Source organism: Protopterus annectens, chromosome 2.part1, assembly GCF_019279795.1.
Source record: "Protopterus annectens isolate FY-2018-M chromosome 2.part1, PAN1.0, whole genome shotgun sequence".
Lineage (NCBI taxonomy): Eukaryota > Metazoa > Chordata > Ceratodontiformes > Protopteridae > Protopterus > Protopterus annectens.
Window position 1 is genome coordinate 498,767,903 of NC_056729.1, and position 22,736 is coordinate 498,790,638.

Genomic DNA, 22,736 nt, shown 5'->3' on the forward strand with positions numbered 1-22,736 from the left:
TGCTTTATAAAATGAATGCATCAAGTAATCAGTATCAAAATGAACCATGCATTGGGATTGCACAGTATTGTTACAAGTAAAAATGTTTATAAAGTATTTACATTAATAAAACATGTATCTACACATCTAGGCCCATCATATTACTCTAGTATCATGAAAAGAGACAGTCAGCTTCTAGTTAACTTGCAGTGTGTCACAAAAATACACATTTATACATCCGCCTCCAGTTAAGATGAATGACTTAAATATGCTACATGTCTGAACAGAGTGCATGGGATACCTGTATAACCACATAAATTATAACCACTTCTTACTGCATGTAAGTTGTGAATTACTTAACTCACCATGAAGTCGCTTGGTTCGATCTAAGCAAGAAAGATGATAGGCTTTGGTACAAGACTTTCTGTCGCACAATACTAATTCTCCACCATCTCCACAGCGAAAGCAATCATCTTCAGACTCTTTTTTACCTTCGCTTTTACTTCTTCGCTTTTTCTTCCGCTTAATTTTTTTATCAGGAACATTCGTTGACTGATTCTAAAAGAAAAACAGAAAAGACAATCCTGTTAGGTTTATTTTTTTTAGAGAATACAAGGCTATGTACCAGTAAACTGCAGCTGTGTGAAGGTATACATCATAGCTACACAGGTTAGACTGTTAAGGACCATCTGATGCCTTGCATTCACTGATTAATGGAATTCAACCAAAAATAGAAAGTTTGCTGGCCAGACTTCAGCTGTTAGACATCTCAAACAGCTGACACTAGGTACCTTTCTCCAGAGGACGTCACCTAGAAACTTGGCTGTAAAGAAGAAAGCAACACATGGCATTTTTTTCCCTTGAGTAAGTTAGTCACCAACAAATATGGCTGTACCTACCGTAACTACCAGATTAGCATATCAGAGAAAAAGACAGAAGACCAGACGTTGTGGTAATCTCTCCTGTGACCTATCCCCTGAAATACATAAACACACATCAAAACAAAATGATCACTGGGGGAGGGGAAGGAGCCCTAACAGTTACTTACTCACTTCAAAAAGGATCTCAAACTAAAGAGAGAGATACATAAATCTTTAGTGCATAATGCTGTGAAATCTAACTTTTTCTTAGAGAGTGATAAAAAGAAGTTATGTACTTACCATAACGTTCCATCTGTGTTGACGATCTTCATTCATTCTTGACTAATGGGTTCGGTTCTGAACCCTCAGAACTGACTCGGCAGTTATACAAAGCTCACGCCAGCCAAAAATCTTGAGCTAAGGCTTTACCCATACTGCCTCTCTTCCCATTACTTCAGATCAAGTTTGCCTACCATGAAGAAAATATGGAAGATCTGTCTGAGCAACAACCCTACACCAACCCCAGGACTAGTTCTTAGCATCCAGGAGTCTTTCGGGGGGGTGTCAAGAATGAATGAATATCGACAACACAGATGTAACGTCATGGTAAGAACACAACTTCTTTACATGATGTTGTCAATCTTCATTCATTCTTGACTGATAGGACAGTCCCCAGCTACTTTAAATCCTGGGCGGCCCTAAGGAAGGATATTCCTAAGCACCATAGAGCCAAAGGATGCTCTTCCCCTGGAGATCATGTCCAATTTGTAATGAGTGATAAAGGGATGAAGGGTACCCCAAGTTGCAGCTACGCATATGTCTTCCACAGAAGCTCTGGAAAGGAAGACTGCTGAAGTGGAAACAGATCTTGTTGAATGAGCTCTAACTTTTGTTGGTAGTTTGAGTTTATTCCAATTGTATATAAAGGTAAAGGTCTCTTAACCATTTCAATAACATGACCTATGATACAGGTTTTCCCAAATCTGGAATCTGAAAAGGACAGAAATAATTGGTCTGATTTTCTAGAGCATTCTAAGTAAAAATGTAACTGCCTGTGGACGTTTAACATGTGCAATCAGTACTCTCCTTTGTTTCAAAAATTTGGAAAGAAAACCGTTAAAGTCTATGGTCTGGTTGACACTGGACTCTGATACCACTTTAGGAAGGAAGGAGGGACTGGTTCTGAGCAATACTCTTTCTTTGTGGAAGATGATATATAGATGCTTCACACACAAAACCTGTAATTCTGAAATTCTCCTGGTGGATGTGATAGCTATTAGGAAGAGGGTCTTCCAAGATAAAAACTTGAGGTCACAAGTGGCTGCTGGTTCAAAAGGCTGATGAACTAAGCATTGCAAGACTAAAGGTCAAATCCCTAGGCGCTACTGGATCTTTGAAAGGTGGCTTCAAATGTTGAGCGCTCTTAAGAAAAATTTTGCAAAGATGGTGAGAGATCAATGAATGATCAACAAAACAGTTATGGAAATTCAAAATATCAGCTAAATGAACTCTAATGGCAGAAGTTGAGGCTTCAAATTGAAATAAGGTGGCTAAGTATTTCAGGAATCCAAGCCAGTTGTATCCAACCAAATAGAGAATCTTTTCCATTTGTTATGGTAAAGTTTTCTGATGGACACTTTATGAGAAGTCAGAAGTATCTTTTGCACTAGGGAGGACAAATTGTTTCGCCTGGCAATTACTGGAAGTGGAGAAACCAAGCAGTCCGCTTGTGATGTTGAAGGTTGGGATGCACCAAACCCTGAGGGTGAGATAACAGATCCGGAGTTGGATCCAGAGACCTGGGGAATTAAAGAAATTGGTGGAAAGGCATACAGAAGTCCCAGGGACTGATCGTGAAGTGCACCTCTCGGCAACTCCACGCAAGGGGGGACTAGGGCAAAGTAGCTGCTGCATTTGTGGGAGAGGCGAACAGGTCACAGCAAGGCTGACCCCATCGATGAAAATTTTCATCGCTACGTTGAGATTAAGAAACCACTTGTGAGGCAGAAGGATACAACTGCTTAGGTTGTCTGCAAACATGTTGGAACTCCCTGGAATATGTGTTGCTATTAGAAAGCGGTTGGAGGCGATTGCCCATTGCCAAACTCTTAGGGCTTCCCAAAATAGTTGGTAGGATCTGGTTCCCCCTTGTTTGTTGTTGTACCAGACTACCGACATGTTGTCTGACTGGAAAGCAATCTTCCCGGATGAAGGGCAGACTGGAATGCTTGCAATGCTAAAAGCACTGTCTTCTTCTGGTTTCATCCATCAAGATAAATCTTTCTTGCAGCGATTTGTTTTAGGATTGGATGAGACATGAGGTGAGTTAGAAGTGACCATTGTGATGCTAGGAGCCACTGAAGTAGCCTCATGTGGTACCTCGCCAGGGGGACTAATGTTATTGCTGCTGCCATGGATCCGAGAAGTTGTAGTACCAGATGGGCAGGAACATTTTCTTGGGAGAGAATCACTTGAAGTTGCGATCTCAACTTGAACAACCTGTGATGAGGAAGGGAAGGCCATGCAAGATTTTGTATTTAGTTTTGCTGTGATGAATTCCAGGTCCTGTGTGGGAGATGGTAGTGATTTTCCTTTGTTGAATGAAATGCCTAAGAACTCAAGAAGGTGTAGAATAGAGTCTGTGGCACAATGCAGCAGATGCTTGGTCAGGGCGGTAAGGAGACAGTCATCTAGATATGGAAATGCATGGAATCCTTGTAGCCTTTAAAATAAGCTGCTACAACTGCCATGCATATAGTGAAAACCCTGATGGCTGTGGTGAGACCAAAGGGCAGTGCTCGAAATTGGTAATGACTGGTTTCTAGCCGGAAGCAGAGGTGTCTTCTGGAGCATTTGTCCATCTTTATGTGGTAATACGCATGCGAAAGATCTATAGAGCACATCCAATCATCCTTCTCTAGAAATGGAAGGACAGAATGAACCATGACCATCCGGAATTTTGTCTGTTGTATAAATGTGTTAAATACGCTGAGATCCAAGATTGGCCTCCAGTCCCCTGTCTTTTTTGGCACTAAAAAGAATCTAGAGTAAAATCCGGATCCTATCTTGTCTGGTGGGACTGCCTGGATGACTTTTTTGAAGCAGCTTTTGAATTTCTAGTGTGGCTATATCCCTCTGACTGGGTGGAACATTGGGTATTCGCCTTTGTGGTTTGGGGAAAATATTGAAGGGAATGCGGTAACCTCTGGCGATTACTGTCTGCACACAGGAGTCCGATGTTATTGAGTCAGGCTGAGTGGTGCAAAGAAAATCTTCCCCCAACTGCTTCCAGAGGTAAGCAATCAGGCCACCGCTCAGGAGCGATGGCAGGGTTGTCCAGAAAAGGAATCTCTGAAACCCTGGTTGCATTGACCCCCTTTGCTACAAGGGGCATCTTCCAGAAGAGTTCCCTCCTCTGCCCCTGTGGGATACTTGCCAGGTGTGCCCAAAAAAGGCCCTTGGGTCTTCTTGAACCACATCTTTCTACTCCTCCGATTCCTAAAGTAAGGTCGTTGTGGAGTGGAAAAAAGCATGCTCACAGTTGAAGGGGCCTTCCCGTCCTTTTCACACCTAGCTAACGTGTCTCTAACTTTAGGGCCAAACAATGAAGTAGCATCAACAAAGGAAGACAAAGAGGTCCTCAAAATCACACAATCCAAGCATGACCCTAGATGGCAATGCCTGTAGCCGTTGCTCTAGACGTCCCTTCAGCTTTATGTGCAATAAGCCGCACAGACAAATTACAGATGGACTCCAAGGTGGCAAGCTGGGAGGCAACCTTATCCCAGACCTCATCAGACACTGCTCCCGCCAAGGCGTCTGAAAGCTCAGTTATCCCTTTGGAGTGCAGTGAATGTGCCAAGAAATTCAAGGACCCAAAAGTGAAGGTCGTTGAAGCAAAGTCCCTCTTCCCAAATCTGTCCATTGCCCAGGACTCTTGGTTTGGAGGACAGACAGTTGAACTCGGCAAGTTCCTTTTTTGTGGCTGCTGCCACCACCATGGCATCCACTGCTAGACCCTTAGACTAACTACCCTGATCCTCAAGGAGTGTACGAATTTTGTCCGGTGAATAGGCTCTATGGTGTCAGGAGCCTTCCACACACATTGTACGATAAGTTTGATTAGTTCATCAGCAGGCAGGGTCACCCAAGAAGTAGCTGGCCAGGCACAAAAAGCTTGCAAGAAAACAAACTCCTCGGAGGATGGGTTTGAGGGCTTCCGATCACCCCTCTGTTTTAAAATTTCCAGAATGTCTCCAAAGGAGACATCTTCAGGGGTACCCATGGGGACCCTTCCCCTTCATCTGCATCCTCAGTGACTGATTCTTATGGAGAATCCAAGTGCTTCCTCTTGCATGATCTCTTATGGGGTGGTTCATCAGGGGAAAGATCTAAGGAGGACTGCGAAGAGAGGGGACCCCACACTAGGGTATCTTGCTGCTCTTGTGTCCGCTGTCCCGAAGTAGCAGACTGTGGCAGCTGCAAACCAGAGGGAACAAAAATATGGCACTCCCGACGGGGATGGCACCAACTAGGAGCCTGCTGAGGCTAGAGCTCCCTCCATAATTTGAAAGGCAGGCCCACCTGAAGAGGAATGGGAACCCAGAACAGAGGAAAGACAACCTCGGAACCAGGGTCACAATCCCACTTCGACAAGCCACCCCCAGAGAAGGAGCCGAGAGACCACTTGAAACTACCAAGGTTCCGAGAGCTGTAGAAATAATGGAGCTGATCCAGGGATCTCAGAACCGGCAGCCAAATCTTGGTTCCATGGGTGCAATGGTTCAGCTGGAGCTGAAGACCACAGAGTAGTTTCTGGTACCGAGGTGAGACCCACCATTGGTACTGAGGTAGCTGGCACTGGGAGCGTTGAAAAATGGGCTCCAATAATAATATATTATAATATAATCTCAACCCTCAGCACCATAGACTGCTGGGTAGAAGGTGAAGATTGGGGAAGGGGGGCATCTCAGCACCAAATTCTTAGTTGGTACCGAAGATGTCTGGATATTTTCAATAGTAGATGACACCGTAGTAGATTTTGTTGGTTACAGTGCTGGAGCAGAAGACAACGATATCTTTGAAACATTTGCTTTTGGTTCCCAAGAAGGTGCCGGAACAGGAGAGTCAGTCTTGGAGTCATGTTCCTTGGGGGAAGCTGGTACCGAATGGCTCCATTTTTTTAGAGTCAGTTTTAGGAAATTTTAAGTCTCCGCCTCAGAAAGAGCTTCACCAAAAGGACATTTCAACAAGCCTTTAAGTATCAGTTCCCCATAGGGATTGCTAGATACCGGATAACAAGAAGTTATGTACTCACCATAACGTTCGATGTATGTAGTCAATCTCGCCTCACATTCTTACCTGTGGGTTTGGAGCCGAATATATGCTCCGACTCGGCCGATTATACTAGCTCGAAGTCTTTCATTGGCTGGGCTAAGCAGATATCCCATGGTGCACTGCTCCATATCCCCAGATCTAGTTTGCTGCGAAACTCATTTGTACTCCATGCACACATCACATCCAAGCAAAGAATAAGCTAAGCAAGGAAACTCTGCAGATGACAACCTAACCTCCAAATCCTCCAGGAAGGGGGAAGGTGTGTGTGTGTGTGTGGGGGTAAGTAAGAATGTGAGGTGAGATGGACTACATACATCGAACGTTATGGTGAGTACATAACTTCTTGATGTAATGTAGTCCTATCTCGCCTACATTCTTACCCATGGGACAGCGTCCCTAGCACCTACATCCTGGGTGGCTCATAGGAAAATGCTCCTGAGAACTGTGGAGCCAAAGGAAGACCTGCCCCTGGAGACCACATCCAATTTGTAATGAGAAACAAATGTGTGAGAAGCCCAAATAGCTGCAGCACATATATCATCCATTGACAATCTGACTTGATAGGCTGTGGATGTGGAAACAGCACGAGTAGAGTGAGCCTTGACCGGAAATGGCAGATCTTTGCCTCCTGCTTGATAGATGAAAGAGATACAACTAGATATCCATCTAAACAGTGTGACCCTGGATACCAGGGAACCCCATTCGGTTCTCCGAAAAAGAAAAGAGTTGGTCCGACTTCCGGATATCTTTTGTTCGGTGCAGATAGAAGTGTAATTGTCTATGTACATCCAACTGGTGAAATCTAAATTCTGCCTTGTTAGAAAAGTGGGGAAAGAAAACAGGCAGCTCAATGGACTGATTTAGGTTAGACACGGAAGCCACTTTAGGAAGGAACGAGGGGTTTGGTCTGAGAGAGACCCTGTCTTTATGGAAGATTATTTATTTATTTATTTCCAGTTTGATAACCGGGGTTGTCCACTGGGCTCAAGGAACCTGTTTTCAGTGGAGGCCCGGGGAGAAAAGCTCCAAAATTACAAAGATAAAAAATACAATACAATAAACAGTAAAGTAAAGAATACAATAAAAAATAACATAAAATGCAATTATGAATAAGACATAGTGTTATATAGTATTTTAAACAAGAATATAAAATGAAGCGGAGAGTTGTAGCAAAAATGCAGTGCAAATAGAAGAGTATAGAAGACTTGAGGATAGTTCCTGAAGAACATGTATGGTAAGTAGGAAGGGTATTGGAAAGTAAACAGAGTAGTACAAATAAGTACGTAAAAGTAGAGAAAGGAGAGAGAGGTAGTTGAGTAGGGAAGTAAGAGAATTGTTAATTAGGAGGAGAACAAAATGTGAAAAAAAAATATGAAAAAAATGTGAAAAACAAAATGTGAAAAAAAATAGATTAAATATGGAGGCTTGATAGAGAGGGCTTGAATCTCTGAAACTCGCCTTGCTGAAGTGATTGCTGTTATGGCGGCTGTTTTCCAGGTCAAGAATTTCAATTCACAGGTAGCTGCAGGCTCAAAAGGTGGTAAAGGGAGGGCTTGTAGAACAAAATTGAGATCCCATGGCATGATAGGTCCTGACACCGGGGGACAGAGCAACAGAGTACCTTTCAGGAACGCCTTGCATAGTCTATGCGCCATGAGACTAGGCTCATTCGCTACGTGGAAATTAGAGCTCGCCACCAGATGAACTTTGATAGTGGCTGATGTGGAGCCCTGATGGAAAAGCATAGACAAAAACTCCAGAACTTAAGCTATTGGAGCTGTGTAAGGATCAATGCCTCTGGTATTTGCCCAGATAGAAAACCTTTTCCATTTACTGGAATAAATTTTTCTAGTGGATGGTTTATGAGAGGACGATAATATATGAACCACTTCCGGTGAGAAATTATGAAGTCTGACTAACGATGGAAGTGGAGTAGCCAGGCTGTCAACTGGAGGGTCATCAGGGAGGGGTGGAACTGTCCCGACATGTGTCAGTAAATCTGGTTGAGGGTCCAGAGTCCAAGGGGTGTCCACAGTGAATTGCTGAAGAAAAGGGAATCAAACTTGGCGAGGCCAGTGTGGAGCAATCAGAATCATTCTGCTTCCCAAGGATTGCACTTTCTGAATCACCTTTGACAGCAAGGGAAACGGAGGGAAAGCATAAAACAGACCGGAGGGCCAATCGTGAACCAGAGCGTCCCTGGGTGACTCCCCCTGTGGGGGGATCAGCGTGAAGTAGTTGCTGCATTACGCATTGAGGGGGCTGGCAAAAAGGTCGCAGCAAGGCTGACCCCATCTGCTGAAGATTCGCTCTGCAACCAGGCGATTCAGGGACCACTCGTAAGGCATCAGGATAGCTCAGCTTAGTCTGTCTGCAATCACGTTGGACTTCCCAGGAATGTGCGTTGCCACCAGAAACCGTTGGGAAATTACTGCCCAATGCCACACTCGCATGGCCTCTCTGCACAGAGGGTAAGACCTGGTTCCCCCTTGTTTGTTTAGATACCACACTACTGACATGTCAGTGTATCGCAATCGTCCCTAGAGGAAGAACACTCTGAAGTGCCTGCAATGCAAGAAGCACTGCTCTCATCTCTAGGACATTTATATGCAGATGTATCTCGTGTTCTTGCCACGTGCCTTGGACTGTCCTGCCAAGATAATGCCCCCCCACCCCATCTGGGAGGTGTCTGTGGTCACCGTGGCAACCGGGATGGATAGAATGAAGGGCTTTCCCCCATCCAAACTGTTAGTGCACAGCCACCAACCGAGGTCCTGCTTGCATCTGTCCGTGAGTAAGATGGGATGAGACAGTGGAAGTCTTTGGAGGGACCACTGAACAAAGAGGAGCCATTGGAGAACTCTCATGTGTAATCTCACTAGGGGAACCAACATGATTGTTGCTGCCATGGTCCCTAGGAGCTGGAGAACCCATCTTGCTTTTGCTTGTCTCAGGGGCATCAGCATGTGTACCTGTTGTTGTAATACTCTGATCCTTTCCTGCGGTAGAAATGCTCGCATTTGAATGGTGTCTAATTCTGCTCCTATAAAGGTGACACGCTGTAAGGGCAATAAGGCAGATTTTTCCCAATTTATTGTTATACCAAACTGGTGACATAGATTGATGGTAGCGTCCCTGGTTTGAACTAGTTGATGCCTGGTGGGAGCGGTAAGGAGACAGTCGTCCAGATACGGAAACACCTGGAATCCCTGACGTCTCAAGTGAGCCGTCACCACCGCCATACACTTGGTGAACACCCTGGGGGCTGTGGTGAGACCGGGCTCGAAACTGGAAATGACTGGCTCCCAGCCGGAAGCGTAGGTGACTCCTGGATGCTCTGTCCATCTTCACATGGTAGTAAGCATCCTTGAGGTCGATGGAGCATATCCATACCTCCTCTCCCAACAATGGGAGAATCGATTGTAGTGTGACCATACGGAACTTGGACTTGTGTACGTAGTTGTACAATTGGCTGAGATCTAGTATGGGTCTCAGGTCCCCTGTTCTTTTCATACCAGAAAGAATCTTGAGTAAGTCCCTAATCTGATTTGGTCTGAGGGGATACGCTGGATGGCTCCTTTTCCTAGCAGCTGTGAGACCTCTGAGGCTGCTTGATCCCTTTGACTGGGTGGTACACGTCTGGGATTTTTCTGATTGGCAGGGGTTCTGATGAGAATGGAATGAGATAACCTCCGGAAATTATCCGTAATACCCATCGGTCCTGGGTAATGCTTTCCCAGGATTCCAGATATATGGAAATTCGACCACCACCTGGCTCCGGATAAGCACAGTCGGGCACACCCTCAGGAACGAGTGTATGGGGAGCCACAAAATAAATCACGGTCTCCCAAATTGCAGGGGCCCCCTCTGCCTCTGGGGCGACGTCTCCCTGAATAACCCCCCCTTCCCCTGCCTCTGGAGGGGGGTTCACCTTGTGCGGCAGGAAAAAACCTCAGATTTCTTGAGCCACATCCCCCCCCCCTGCTGGGCCTTGGGATAAGGCCTAGAAGGAAGGGAAAAATGGACCCCTACGGCAGACCGGGTCTTTCCCCTTTGCCCGCACCTGGTGAGGGTGTCTTTCACTTTGGTCCCAAACAAGGAAGAACCATCAAAGGGGGCGTCAGTGAAGGAAGACTCCGCAAAGTGACACAGACGCACAGCCAAGGCTTGCCTTCTAAGGGCGACCCCTGAGCTTGCTGCCCTACTCGCTCCCTCGGCTGCATACGAAATGAGCCACATGGATGAGTTAACAATGGAGTTGAGGGTAGAGACCTGGGCGTTAACCGTCTGAGCCACTGCCTCAGGTACGTTACCCGCAAGAGTATCTCCTAACTCTGAGGAGATTTCTCTGGATCTGAATGAAGTGAGACAGGTAATTCAGCGACCGTAACTTAAAGGTTGCTGATGAGAGGGTACCCTTCCCATACCGATTCATGGTCCTAGACTCCTTGTTAGGAAGATGGATGGATGAGGAAGACTCTGCTACTCCCTTCTGGGTGGCTGCCGCCACCACTATGGCATCTACAGGGACTCCTTTAGACAGAAACTCTTTGCCCTGGGGGGGGGGGGATTAGCGGCGGAAAGAAACTTGTTGGGATGCCTGGGCACGGGATCCAAAGAATCAGGGTTCTCCCACACTCTTCGACAAATCAGGTCAAGGAGTTCGTCGAAGGGTGGAGACACCCAGGAGGCTGAGGGTTGAGCACCAAAGGCCTTAAATACAGATTTCGAGTGTATTCACTGTTGCAGTCATTACATTTGGGTAATCTGCTGGCAGGTTGCCCTCAGTCGGCCTGATTAACAAAATCTTGGGTTCTGCGTCAGTTGCTGTCCCTTCTTCCATGACGTCAGGGGTATAAAACATGCAGCCGACGCCATTACATCAGTTTTTTTTGCCCCAGATGTCAGGTGCCCCCCAAATGGGTATATATATATATATATATATATATATATATATATATATATATATATATATATACATATACACATACATACATACACACACACACACATATATATATATATATATATATATATATATATGTGTGTGTGTGTGTGTGTGTGTGTGTATATAATTTAAAACACAAAACATATACCTCCAAACAAAGGCAAATACACCAAAAAGGCTTTTAAGCATAGTAACAGAAAATAGAAGTATAGCTAGAGAAAAACAAGGGGCTGGAGGGAGGATAACCAGGACTGCAACAGTGAATACACTCTAACATCTACATTTATGTTAAGTGTACACAACTGTACTATGTTCTTCGTGTTTCACTGTCGCAGTCATTACATTTGGATAGAATCCCAAAGCTATGGTTGGGTGGATGGATTTATACAGCATTAGGAGCAGCTATAAGGCCCTGCAGGACAGCAGTGGCAAAGCCAGCTCTAGACTTAGAGAAGAGTAGTAAATGGTAATGTTTGGTGAACGTATGAACTGAGCTCCAGGTAGCAGCTTCTAGAATGTCACTGGTAGGGAACCCCTCTGAGAAAGGCTGCAGAAGTAGATGCAGCCCTGGTGTAATGAGATCTGATCCCCTTGGGGACAGGTTTACCATGGTGCATACAGCAGAAATGAATACAATGGCTTATCCATTTGGAAATAGTCTGCTTTGAAATAGCCTTTCCCTCTGCAGCAAATGCCACCAATAGTTCAGATTTTCTTAAAGATTTTGTCCTGTTTAAGTAGAATCTTAGTTGTCTGTGTACATCCAATGAATGCAGAATCCACTCACCCTTGTTCTGTGGATTGTGAAAAAGTTGGCAGATGAATGGTCTGATTAAGAGCCACACTGGATACCACCTTAGGCATGAAGGATGGATTGGTCCCGAGAGCCACCCTGTCCGGATGAAAATAATGAAAGGCTCCACTGCCATAAGGGCCTGTAATTCTGAAATTCTTCTAGCTGAAGTGACTGCTAAAAGAAAAGCGGTTTTCCAACAGAGAAACTTTAGGTCTGCAGTAGCAGCTGGCTCAAAAGGAGGTAGAGTGAGTTTTTCCAAAACAAAATTGAGGTCCCATGCAGGAGTTGGTGCTCTCCTGGGAGGTCTTAAATTTCTGGCCCCTCTGAGATACTGCTTTAGCAGAGGATGAGAGAAGAGGGGAGGTTCTGTGTTGTAATGAGCTGAAATGGCAGATGCATGGATTTTTATGGAAGAAAAGGATAGGCCCTTGTGAAGCATCTCAGTTAAGTATTGCAGAATCTGAGGAATATTGGGCATTGCTGTGCTTATTCCTTGTGCTTGGTTCCAGGCACAGAATCTTTTCCATTTGTCAGCATAAGATTTTCTAGTACTTGGCCTTCTAGCCTCCAAAATGACACCCATGACAGGTTTGCTGAGAGATGGCAAGGGTGAAATCAGTTGATTAGCCACGCTGCAAGATTCAAAGTTTGCAGCTGAGTGTGCAGAATTTGGTAGTTCTGCTGAGACAGTAGGTAAGGTGTCTGAGACAGGTGCCACGGAGGAAGGTGCGACACATTGTGCAGGAGCGGGTACTAGTGTTGGCGAGGCAAGTCTGCAGCAATCAGAATAATTTTTGGTTTGTTCCGTCTGACTTTTGGTAAGAGTTTGGAGAGCAGAGACAGAGGGGGAAAAGCATAGACTGATAGGTTTTTACAGCTGAAAGATAGAGCATCCACTTTTCAAGCTTTTTTGTGATGAATTCTTGTGCAGAATTTGTCCATCTGATAGTTTTGGGGTGAGGCAAAAAGATCTATGTCTGGGCTCCCCCATTTGTGTCAACATGCTGAAAACTTGTGGTTCCAGTTTCCATTCGTGTGGGTCCATAAGATTTCTGCTTAGTTTGTCTGCCAGAGCTTTTAGCTTTACTGGCAGGAATTGAGCTTGTAGATGTATTTGGTATTTGATAAGTCAAGGCTGTGTCCCACAATGCCATGGCTAGTCTGCAAAGGGGGTAGGAATGTGTACCCCCCCTGCTTGTTTATGTACCACATGACTGTGGTGTTGTCTATCTTTATCAGTAGTTGCCCTGGATGAAGGTATTCCTTGAAGGCTGTCAGAGCATTCTGTACAGCTAGCATCTCCTTCTGATTGATATGTAGGTGCATTTGATTTGGGCTCCATTTGCCCTGAATGCATTTCCATGCCAGATGCGCCCCCCCCCCCAAGCATAGTCTGATGCGTCTTTAGTTAGGGTTTGGGCGGCAGGGAGAGGAGTGAATGGCAGTCCCTTGCTTTGGTGGCAGGCCTCTGCCCACCATAGGAACTCTAGTTGCAGGCAAGGTATGATAGGAATAAGAAGTTATGCACTCACCATAATGTTCCATCTGAGTAAATAAACTTCATTTGTCAGCAACCTGTGGGTATTGGATCCGACTTCAGATCCGAGCCGGCAGTTTTCAACAGCTTCGATCTGAGCTCCTAGCTCCTCCCCCTACCCATAAACCCCTGCCAACCCTGACTGACCTCCGATCAAGTTTGCCCCCAAGCAGCACTGCTACAGATTTATCAATTTCAAAGATTATCTCTGAAGACAACAAATGTGAACAATCGAAGGTCAGGGGGAAGGAGGGGGGGGGGACGGTTGCTGACAAATGAAGTTGATCTACTCAGATGGAACATTATGGTGAGTACATAACTTCTTAATCTGAAGTAGCTAACTTCATTTGTGCAGCAACCTGTGGGACAGAGTCCCCAGCTACCTGAACCTTGGGCGGCCATCATGGAAGGATGTTCCGGAGCACTGCAGAGCCAAAGGATGCTCTCCCTCTGGAGATAATATCCAGCTTATAATGGTTGATAAAGGTATGAGATGAGGCCCAAGTGGCAGCCGAACAAATATCATCGAAGGATACCCTGGATCTAAAAGCAGCAGAGGTAGATATAGATCGGGTAGAGTGGGCACGAACTCCTTGAGGTGCGGGCCTACCTGAACTTTCATAAGTCAAAAGAATGCACTGCGAGATCCATCGAGACAATGCGACTTTAGATACCGATTTACCCAAATTAATTTTGGCAAAGGAGACTAACAACTGGTCAGATTGCCTGTGACCAGATGTCCTGTGAAAATAGAATCGAAGTTGTCTATGCACATCCAAAGAGTGTAGTTTGTATTCTCCTTTGTTTTGATAATTAGGAAAGAAAACTGGCAGGTTAATGGACTGATGGATATTCGATTCGGAAGCAACCTTACGGAGAAAGGAGGGATTGGTCCCGAGGTAAACTCTATCCTTGTGGAAGGTTAGATACGGGGGTTTCATACAAAAGGCTTGAATTTCAGAAACTCTTCTAGCCGAGGTGATGGCGACGAGAAAGGCAGTCTTCCAAGACAAATACTTGAGATCCACTGAAGCTGCAGGCTCAAAGGGGGAAGTTGTCAAAGCCTGAAGCACTAATGTCAAATCCCACGGAGGTACCCCTTCCTTTACCGGAGGTCTGAGTAAGAAGGTGCCCTTCAGAAAGGTCTTGCACAGTTTTGAAGTGATCAAGGGACGCAGATCCTGTCCAACAGGATAGTGAGAGATAGCCGCTAGTTGCACCTTGACAGTGGAACAGCTAGCTCCCTGGTCGAATAGTCCTGATAAGAAGTCTAACACAGCAGGTAAAGGAGCTGTGAAGGGATCCAAGTTTTGACGTTCCGCCCAAATAGAGAAAAGTTTCCATTTGCTACTGTAAATCTTCCTAGTAGAAGGCTTGTGGGCTGCTACTAGAATAGCTTTGACTGGGGAAGAGATGCCGGGAGTCCTAGCTATTAGTGGAACTGGAGCAGCCAAGCTGTGAGCTTGAGGCTGTCCAGTTTCGGGATTGGGAGACCCAGAGGTTGGGAAATCAGATCCGGGAGGGGATCTAGAATCCAAGGAAGATTCACCAGATGAGACCAAAGGTAAGGGAAACCAGGTTTGACAAGGCCAGAATGGGGCAATGAGGATAGTCCTGCTCCCCAACCGACTGGCTTTCTGTAGAAACTTTAGCATCAGGGGGAGAGGTGGATAAGCATAAAGCAGACCGGGAGGCCAAGCATGCACCAGAGCATCTCTCGGGGCTTTCCCGACTTGGGGAATTAAAGCAAAATAACTGCTGCATTTGGTGTTTGAGTGAGAGGCGAAAAGATCGCAACAGGGCTGCCCCCACTTGGCAAAAATCTGATTCGCTACATGCGGATTGAGGGACCACTCACAAGGGGAAAGGATGCTGCGACTGAGTCTGTCTGCCAGGATGTTGGACCGTCCCGGAATGTGCGTTGCAATGAGGAAGCGGTTGGTGGAGATCGCCCATTCAAACGCTCTCATGGCCTCTCGACAGAGTGGGTAAGACCTGGTTCCCCCCTGTTTGTTGATGTACCAGACAACCGACGTGTTGTCCATCTGGATCGCAACTGTCCCTACAGGAAGAAGGTCGTGAAGTGCTTGTAACGCTAACAGCACTGCCCTCATCTCTAGGACACTGATGTGCAAGGAGGTCTCCGTATCGCTCCACGAGCTTTGGACAGTCCTGCCCGAAGAGTGCCCCCCCACCCGAGGCGAGAGGCGTCCATGGTCACCGTGGCAAGGGGAGGGGCCATAGAGAAGGGGCGTCCCGTGTGGAGGTCCGGAGATTGGAGCCAACACACGAGAGCCCTCTTGCAAGCCCTGCTGAGGGGAATGGGATGACTCAAAGGGTAGTGATGAAAAGACCACTGGACTTGGAGGGTCCATTGTAAGACCCTCATGTTAAGACGTGCCATTGGCAACAAACTGATTGCTGCTGCCATTGAGCCTAGAGTCCTCAGGACCAATTCCGCAGAAGGAGCTGAAGATGGAAGGATGGCCCGCATATGAAGCCTCAGGGTTCAAAGTTGCTCTGGAGTTAAGAAGGCTACACGATTGATCGTGTTTAACCTGGCCCCGATGAAATCTATGACGCGAGTCGGGGTGAGAGCAGATTTGTCCATATTTATTGTGATCCCTAGCCAGGGAGCAAGGCGAAGAAAATAGTTCCTGGCTGTGCAGAGTAGATGCCTGGTTGAGGCGGTCAGGAGCCAGTCGTCCAGGTACGGAAAAACCTGAATTCCCTGGAGTCTCAGGTGGGCCACTATCACTGCTAACACTTTGGTGAACACCCTGGGGGCTGATATGAGACCAAAGGGAAGAGCCCTGAATTGGTAATAACTGGCCCCTAGCCAGAAGCGGAGGAACCTTCTGGATCGTCTGTCCATTAGAATGTGGTAGTACGCATCCTTGAGGTCTATCGAGCACATCCAATAGTTCTCCCGTAATAGGGGGAGAATGGATTGAAGGGTGACCATCCGGAACTTTTCTTTGGTTACTGACAGGTTCAAGAGGGAGAGAGAGAGGATTGGTCTTAAATCCCCCGTCTTTTTTGGCACCAAAAAGAACCTGGAGTAATAACCCGATCTGAGCTGGTCTGGGGGGACGTGTTAGATGGCTCTTTTTTCTAAGAGCTGCTGGATTTTCGCAGCTGTGACCGCCCTCTGATCGGGTGGGACATCGGGGAGGTGCTTGGGGAAGAGAAGAGGGCAAGAGAAGGGGATCTGGTAACCTCTGGATATGATGCGAAGCACCCAGCGGTCTGTCGTGATGGACTCCCAAGCTGCCAGGTGCCTCGAGAAACGCCCCCCCGACTGCCTCCAGAGTGGAGCAGTCGGGCAACCCTTCAGGGCTGTTGCGTGGGCCGGTCAGAGAAAGGTTCTCTGGACCCAAAGTTCTTCGGGCCCCCTCTGCCTCTAGGGCGGCGTCATCCCGGTCCTCCTCTGCCGCGGAAGGACTGGGGGTCCGGAGCGGACTGGGACTGTTGCGACTTCCGGAACCACATCTTCTTCTGTCCCTTTTGGTTCCTGGAGAAGGACCTCTGGGGAGCAGAGAAGCGGACTCCGACGGCAGACGTCTTCCTGTCCTTTTCGCTCTGGACCAAGGTGTCGCAAACAGTCTTCCCAAACAGGGCAGAACCATCAAAAGGGGCATTTGCGAAGGACGCCTTGAAGGGTTCCGCGAAATAACAATGCCGGAGCCAGGCCTGACGCCTCATGACGAGACCTGCTCCGCTGGCTCTAGCGGCTCCTTCCAGGGCAAAGAAAGGGGTCAAGCCGCAGGAGCACTCCCATCTGCAGTTGGGCCTGGAGGAATCTTCGCATCATCCGGTCCAAGTCTGCGTCGGAAAGGTTGCGCGTAGATCTCGAAGAGGCCACCGAGGCGGGACGGGAGTGCCGCCTCGATGACCTCGAAGGAGATCGGGTCTCCTCCTCAGGACCCGGTGAAAAACAAGGGGACTGGATCTGAGGAGGAGGAGACTGGAAAGCCCTGGAGGGAGAAGACCGCTTAGCCAGGGGAACTGAAGCGGAGGCCTCGGCCCTCCGCTTGTGGTGCTTCTCCCTCATCTCGTCTTTCCTGGCCTCCCTCTCCTCCGGGGCTACAGCGAGAAGTTGAGTCCCGGCCGGGGGGGGAGAGAGGCAGGAGTGGCCTTCACCGAAGCCGCGGAGGTAGCCACGGTAGGACCGGAGGCCGAAGCCGAATCTGGGGACAAGAGACCCACCAGGATCAGCTTGGATCTCCGGTCCTTGAATGCCCTGGGGTTGAACGCCGCACAGATGGTACACCCAGAGGAAAGGTGTCCAACCCCAAGGCACAGGACACACAAGTGTGGCCATCAGCCGGTGAAAGCTTATTACCACACTCGGTGCACTTCGAAAAGATAGGTTTTGGGGCCTCAGACATTTTTAACTAAAAAAAACACACACGCTAGGCCCCAACACACACACACAGACCCTAACGAACCAGCGAGGGCGAGGGAGGGAAAAATATATAAACTAAAGAAGATTTAAGCCAAGGGAAACCGGTATGGACCTAACACACGGTACTCACACCAAAAGTACAGAAAAAAAGTAAAACTTTTTCTATTTTTCTCTCACAGAAATTCGCTAATGACGGAGCTCGAGAATCCAGCTGCTGACAACAAGCGCGGCAAACTAGATCTGAGGTCAGTCAGGGTTGGCAGGGGTTTATGGGTAAGGGGAGGAGCTAGGAGCTCGGATCCAAAGTCAGATCTGATACCCACAGGTTGCTGCACAAATTAAGTTAGCTACTTCAGATTCATTGTTTCCAGGCTGTGACAATGTTGACTCCATAAACTTTTTAGGTACCATGAAGTTTCCTCATATGCAATCTTGCTTATGGAATTAGAAGAATGCAGGAGGCCATGAATTCCAAGGCCTGCAGAATTTGTCTTGCACATAGCTGGGTTTTTGTGGTCACCTGTTTGAAGTAAGTCATCAATTGAATTTGCTTTTCTGGCGCAAGGCAAGTCATCTGGGCAGTTGTATTCAAGCTTGCACCCAGGAATGTAATTCTTTGAGGGGGTACCAGTTGCGATTTCTTTTCGTTTATGGTGTACCCTAGGCAAGTTAGAACCCTTTTTACAAACGCCAGATGCTTTAGAAGAGTGTCCTTGTTTTCTGCCTGAATTAGGCAATCGTCCAGGTATGGAAAAATTAGAATTATTTCTTTGCCTGCAAAAAGCAATTACTTGTGCCAGGCACTTTGTAAAGACCCTGGGCGCAGTAGATAAGCCAAAATGCAGTGCAGAGAACTGGTAATGCAAGTAGCCTGCTTTGAAGCAGAGGTATCTTCTGCAAGATTCCCCGATTGGGATATGCAGGTAAACCTCTTAAGTCTACAGTTACCAAGCGGGCATCTTTGCCTAAAATAGGTAGTAACCGTTGAAGAGTCAGCATCTTGAATTTTGGAATGTCCAGAAATGTGCTTAGAATGGATAAGTCCAGAATTGGACGCCATGATTTGTCTTTTCTGGGTACCAAGAAGAGTCTTTAATAGAAACCTTGTCCCTTTTCCTCTTCTGGTACTGGCTGAATAGCCCCCATATTCATGAGGGACATAACTTGTTTCTGGGCTTCTGCCCACTGATTTGGAGGGAGATCTGGTCATCTGTTTGGGATTGGCAACGTGTGGAAATGAAATCTGTATCCCTGGGATACTATATTTAAAACCCATTTGTCCTGGGTAATCAGTTGCCAGTTTCATGCATGAAGTGCCAGTCCCCCCCCCCCAAAAGGGAGGCCGAAAGGTAAGTACTTGGTGATTGTAGTGGAAAAGTACAGTTTTGTACCTACCATAAATGTAGATGTCCGAACTGGATAGCATCTGGCTCATAGTCATGGGGTTGTCCTATCAGCCGGCCATTTTTCTCCAGTGTTTCTTTGCCCCAGATGCCAGTAGCCTCTTGCAGGCTAAAAATTTGGATAGATGCCAATGTTCAAATAGATAGAGGATGCTATCCAGTTCGACATCTACATTTATGGTCGGTACAAAAACTGTATATGTCCTTCTGATGATGCATCTGCAGTCATAAAAAGGTGTAGTAGAATACCATAGCCAACTAGGGGAGGATGTGGCAAACCCTGCTCGGGATCTGGAATAGAGGCAAATCATTTGGAGATTGTCTGTTTGGAACAGCTTTTCCTTCCCTTCCCTGTTGCAGGGGCTACAAAAAGTTGGTCAGTTTTCTGCTATTTTTTTGTTCTGTCAAGTAGTAGCTAGCTGTCTGTATCCTCTGTTTTGTGGGTTGGGAAAGAAGGGTAGGTAGGTGGATTGCCTGGTTTAAAGATACTATGGATACCACCTTGTAAATGTAATGTTAGATTAGTTCTCTCTCTATTGGTGGAAGAAACAGGTGGATCAAAGCTGTATTCTGCTGAAACCAAATGACAAACCTTTTCCATTTTCCAGCATAGTTCCTTCTTGGAAGGTCTGCGTGCTTCAAATCATGAATAATGTCTTTAACTCTTTGTTCTGGAGGTCTATCTGTGGCATTCCCCATTTCTTTGAGATGGTCTTGAAGATGTACATTGCCTGTAACTGAATGTTGTAGCTGAGTGCCAGGGTCCACAGCTCAAGGTCGGAATTAGTGGGATTTTGACTGGTAAAGTGTGGAAGTGAACCGTAACTTGTCTTGTCCATAGGAGCATCTAGCAACTTAGCTTTTTAGTTAACTGATCAAGCATAAACTCTTGGTATTGTATCATGTGAAACTGACAGTTTAAAGCTCTAGCTGAGAGAGTAGCTGAAGTGTAGACCGCCAAAGAAAGCATTTAATAGGTTTAGCTGTACTTTTGATCAGTTTTCTGTTTTCGGCGAAACCCGGACACTCAGCAGTTTGCTTTTTACCGTGGTTTCGGGAACGCGGACGCATGTGTCGGTCTCTTTCTCTTCTTTTTGGAAGATTGGGTGAGCGGAGAGGATCCGCGACGTGTACGGCAAAATCGACACGAAAAACTGTTCTAAACTCTCCGACCGACTCCGAAAAGGCGCGCGGCGGGGGTTGAAGAGCACAGGGGAACAGGGCCTACGTCGTGGGCTGGGGCCTAAACAAGGCAGACAGTAAGAGTGAAATCTTTATTAAGTATTTGTTCTTCAAGTAGTATTCGTAGAAGTAATCTCTCTCCGACCGACCGGCACTTGCGAACAACTTCTGCCTGCTTGACGCCAAAGAAGAGAAGAAAGGGGGAAAAGCGTGGCTGATGCTTTTATACCCGAGACAGACAGAGATGAGATGGGGTGGAGGACATCAACATGTCATTGAGACTGTTTACCATAGGGAGGTATCTTGTTGCTTCCAGTTTTGGAAGTGGAGGCACCCCCATTGTTTTGTTCTAAAAGTTCCTTGTGACTGACACCTGGAGCCTTTGGAATGCCTGGTTTGACTTGAGCGGCTCTCGTGGGAACTGGAAAGGACCAGTTCTTAGTAGGCCAGTGCCTGCTAAATCTGGGTGGCTGCACTTGTAAGAAATCTTTCACAGTTTGCATAGATTTAGCTTTATCTTCCCATCTTTTTTTAAAACTTCTTCAGCCTCATTAACAAATAGACTATCCTGTTGTAAAGGAGCATCCAACAATTTTGCTTTAACATGGTCAGGCAGATTTTGCTCCTTGAGTCAAGCATGCCTTCTTATCACAGATCCAGTAACAGCAGACCTGCAAGAGGCCTCCAAAGAATCAAAACCACATAGCAAAGTATGCTTTCCAACTTGTTCAGCTGAATGTAATAAATCCTGCAACTCTATTTTTCACACAGTCAGAGATCATAACTTTCTGTTTAAGTAAACTCATGACATGCTGTTGATATTTAATCATATGAAATTGACAGTTAAAAGCCCCGATTGCCAAGGATGCAGACGTGTAAACCTTCTTACCCCATCTATCCAGCGCCCTGGAGTCCCTGTCAGAAGGGGTAGGATTTTTGGCCGAAGAGGCCTTAACGCCCTTGGGACCCTGAGAAATGGTTTCAGGGTCAGCAGTAGGGGTTTTGAAAAGGAATTTGTGGGAGTCAGGAACCCTGTAGTATCTGTCTGCCTTACTAGGAGCCAGAGGCAGGGAATCAGGAGTCATACTGGATTCTGAGAAAACATCATCAACAATGTCTAGAACAAGAGGTATAGCCAGAGGCCTATGCTGAGGAAGGAGAAGAAAATCCCTAAGTTTCTTTTTAGATTCAGAGAAATCCTGACTTTTCCAGTGGAAGTGTTCCCTTAAGGTATGTAAAGTTTCGCCAAAAGAGAAATCCTCAAGGGGAGAGGCAGAAGGGATGGAATCCTCTGCATCAGAGTCCTCATAAGTACGTATAGATCAAATCCTGTTCTGATAAAGAATCAGAGGATATAGAAACTTGATCTGAAGATTCATAGTCAGTGCCTTGCCTACGTCTCTTAGCAGGAGGGGGATGGGTACCCCTGATCAAGGCAATTAAATCTTCAGCCATTTTGAGCATTTGTTTTTTAGGCATTGGAGCCTGTACACATGGCCAAAGCATTGTTTTTTTAGACACAGAAGTAGATTTTGGCCTTAGTTTTGAAGATGGCGTCTGTTTAATATACAAATGTTTAGGCCTGAAAACATCCACAGAAGCCGGTGCCTGCCCAGCGGCTCCGGACTCATCTAAGGTAGAGACATCCGCGGGTTCAATACTTAAAGCATCGCGTGGCATACCGGACTCCAAATGTTTCTCAGTAGAGGCCTGCGAATCAAAAGTAGCGGGTTTTAGGGGTTGGGAAAGCGCCTCACTGAGTAACGGCAAACCAGTGACTGGCTTGGGAGAAGCATAGTCGGTTTTGGACCTCGACAGTCGGTCTCTGTCTTTTTCTTTGTGTTTTTTAGGTATTCTGGTAGTCAGACTGCTAACCGACAATTCTGGATAATTAAATCTTGAGCCAAAATATTTAGAAGCAAAAATATGTTGTTGTGTCTTTTGGCTTTTCCCGGTTAGGGGTCACCACAGCGGAACTCCGGTCCGCTAATGATTGACAGTAGATTTTTACGTGCCGAGTTGCTGGCCCTGACGCATAACCTACAACGAAGGTACGCCCATTCACTCATGTCTCCACATGGAAGATGCTCTAGCTGAGAATCGAACAGGACAGCGTTTAACTGTGAGGCGACAACGCTACCGCAGCACCACCAAGCAAAAATATACAGACGTTTAATCATGCGTTGATTAAATTTAGCACAAAACCGACAGCAAGGCATTCTGTGGTCAGGGCCTAGGCAAGGTATACAGTACAAATGAAAATCCTTATGAGTTATTTGCTTCCCA

At 46.5% G+C, this 22,736-nt stretch overlaps 1 protein-coding gene across 1 annotated transcript in view; it reads right to left on the reverse strand.

Moving 5' to 3' along the window:
* NSD2 (nuclear receptor binding SET domain protein 2) overlaps nt 1-22,736 on the reverse strand; it is a 2,565,963-nt gene that overhangs the window by 60,560 nt on the left and 2,482,667 nt on the right. The window contains exon 23 of the mRNA XM_044062294.1: nt 345-537. Within this exon, the coding sequence (XP_043918229.1) occupies nt 345-537 (193 nt within the window). The remainder of the gene's footprint in view (nt 1-344; nt 538-22,736) is intronic.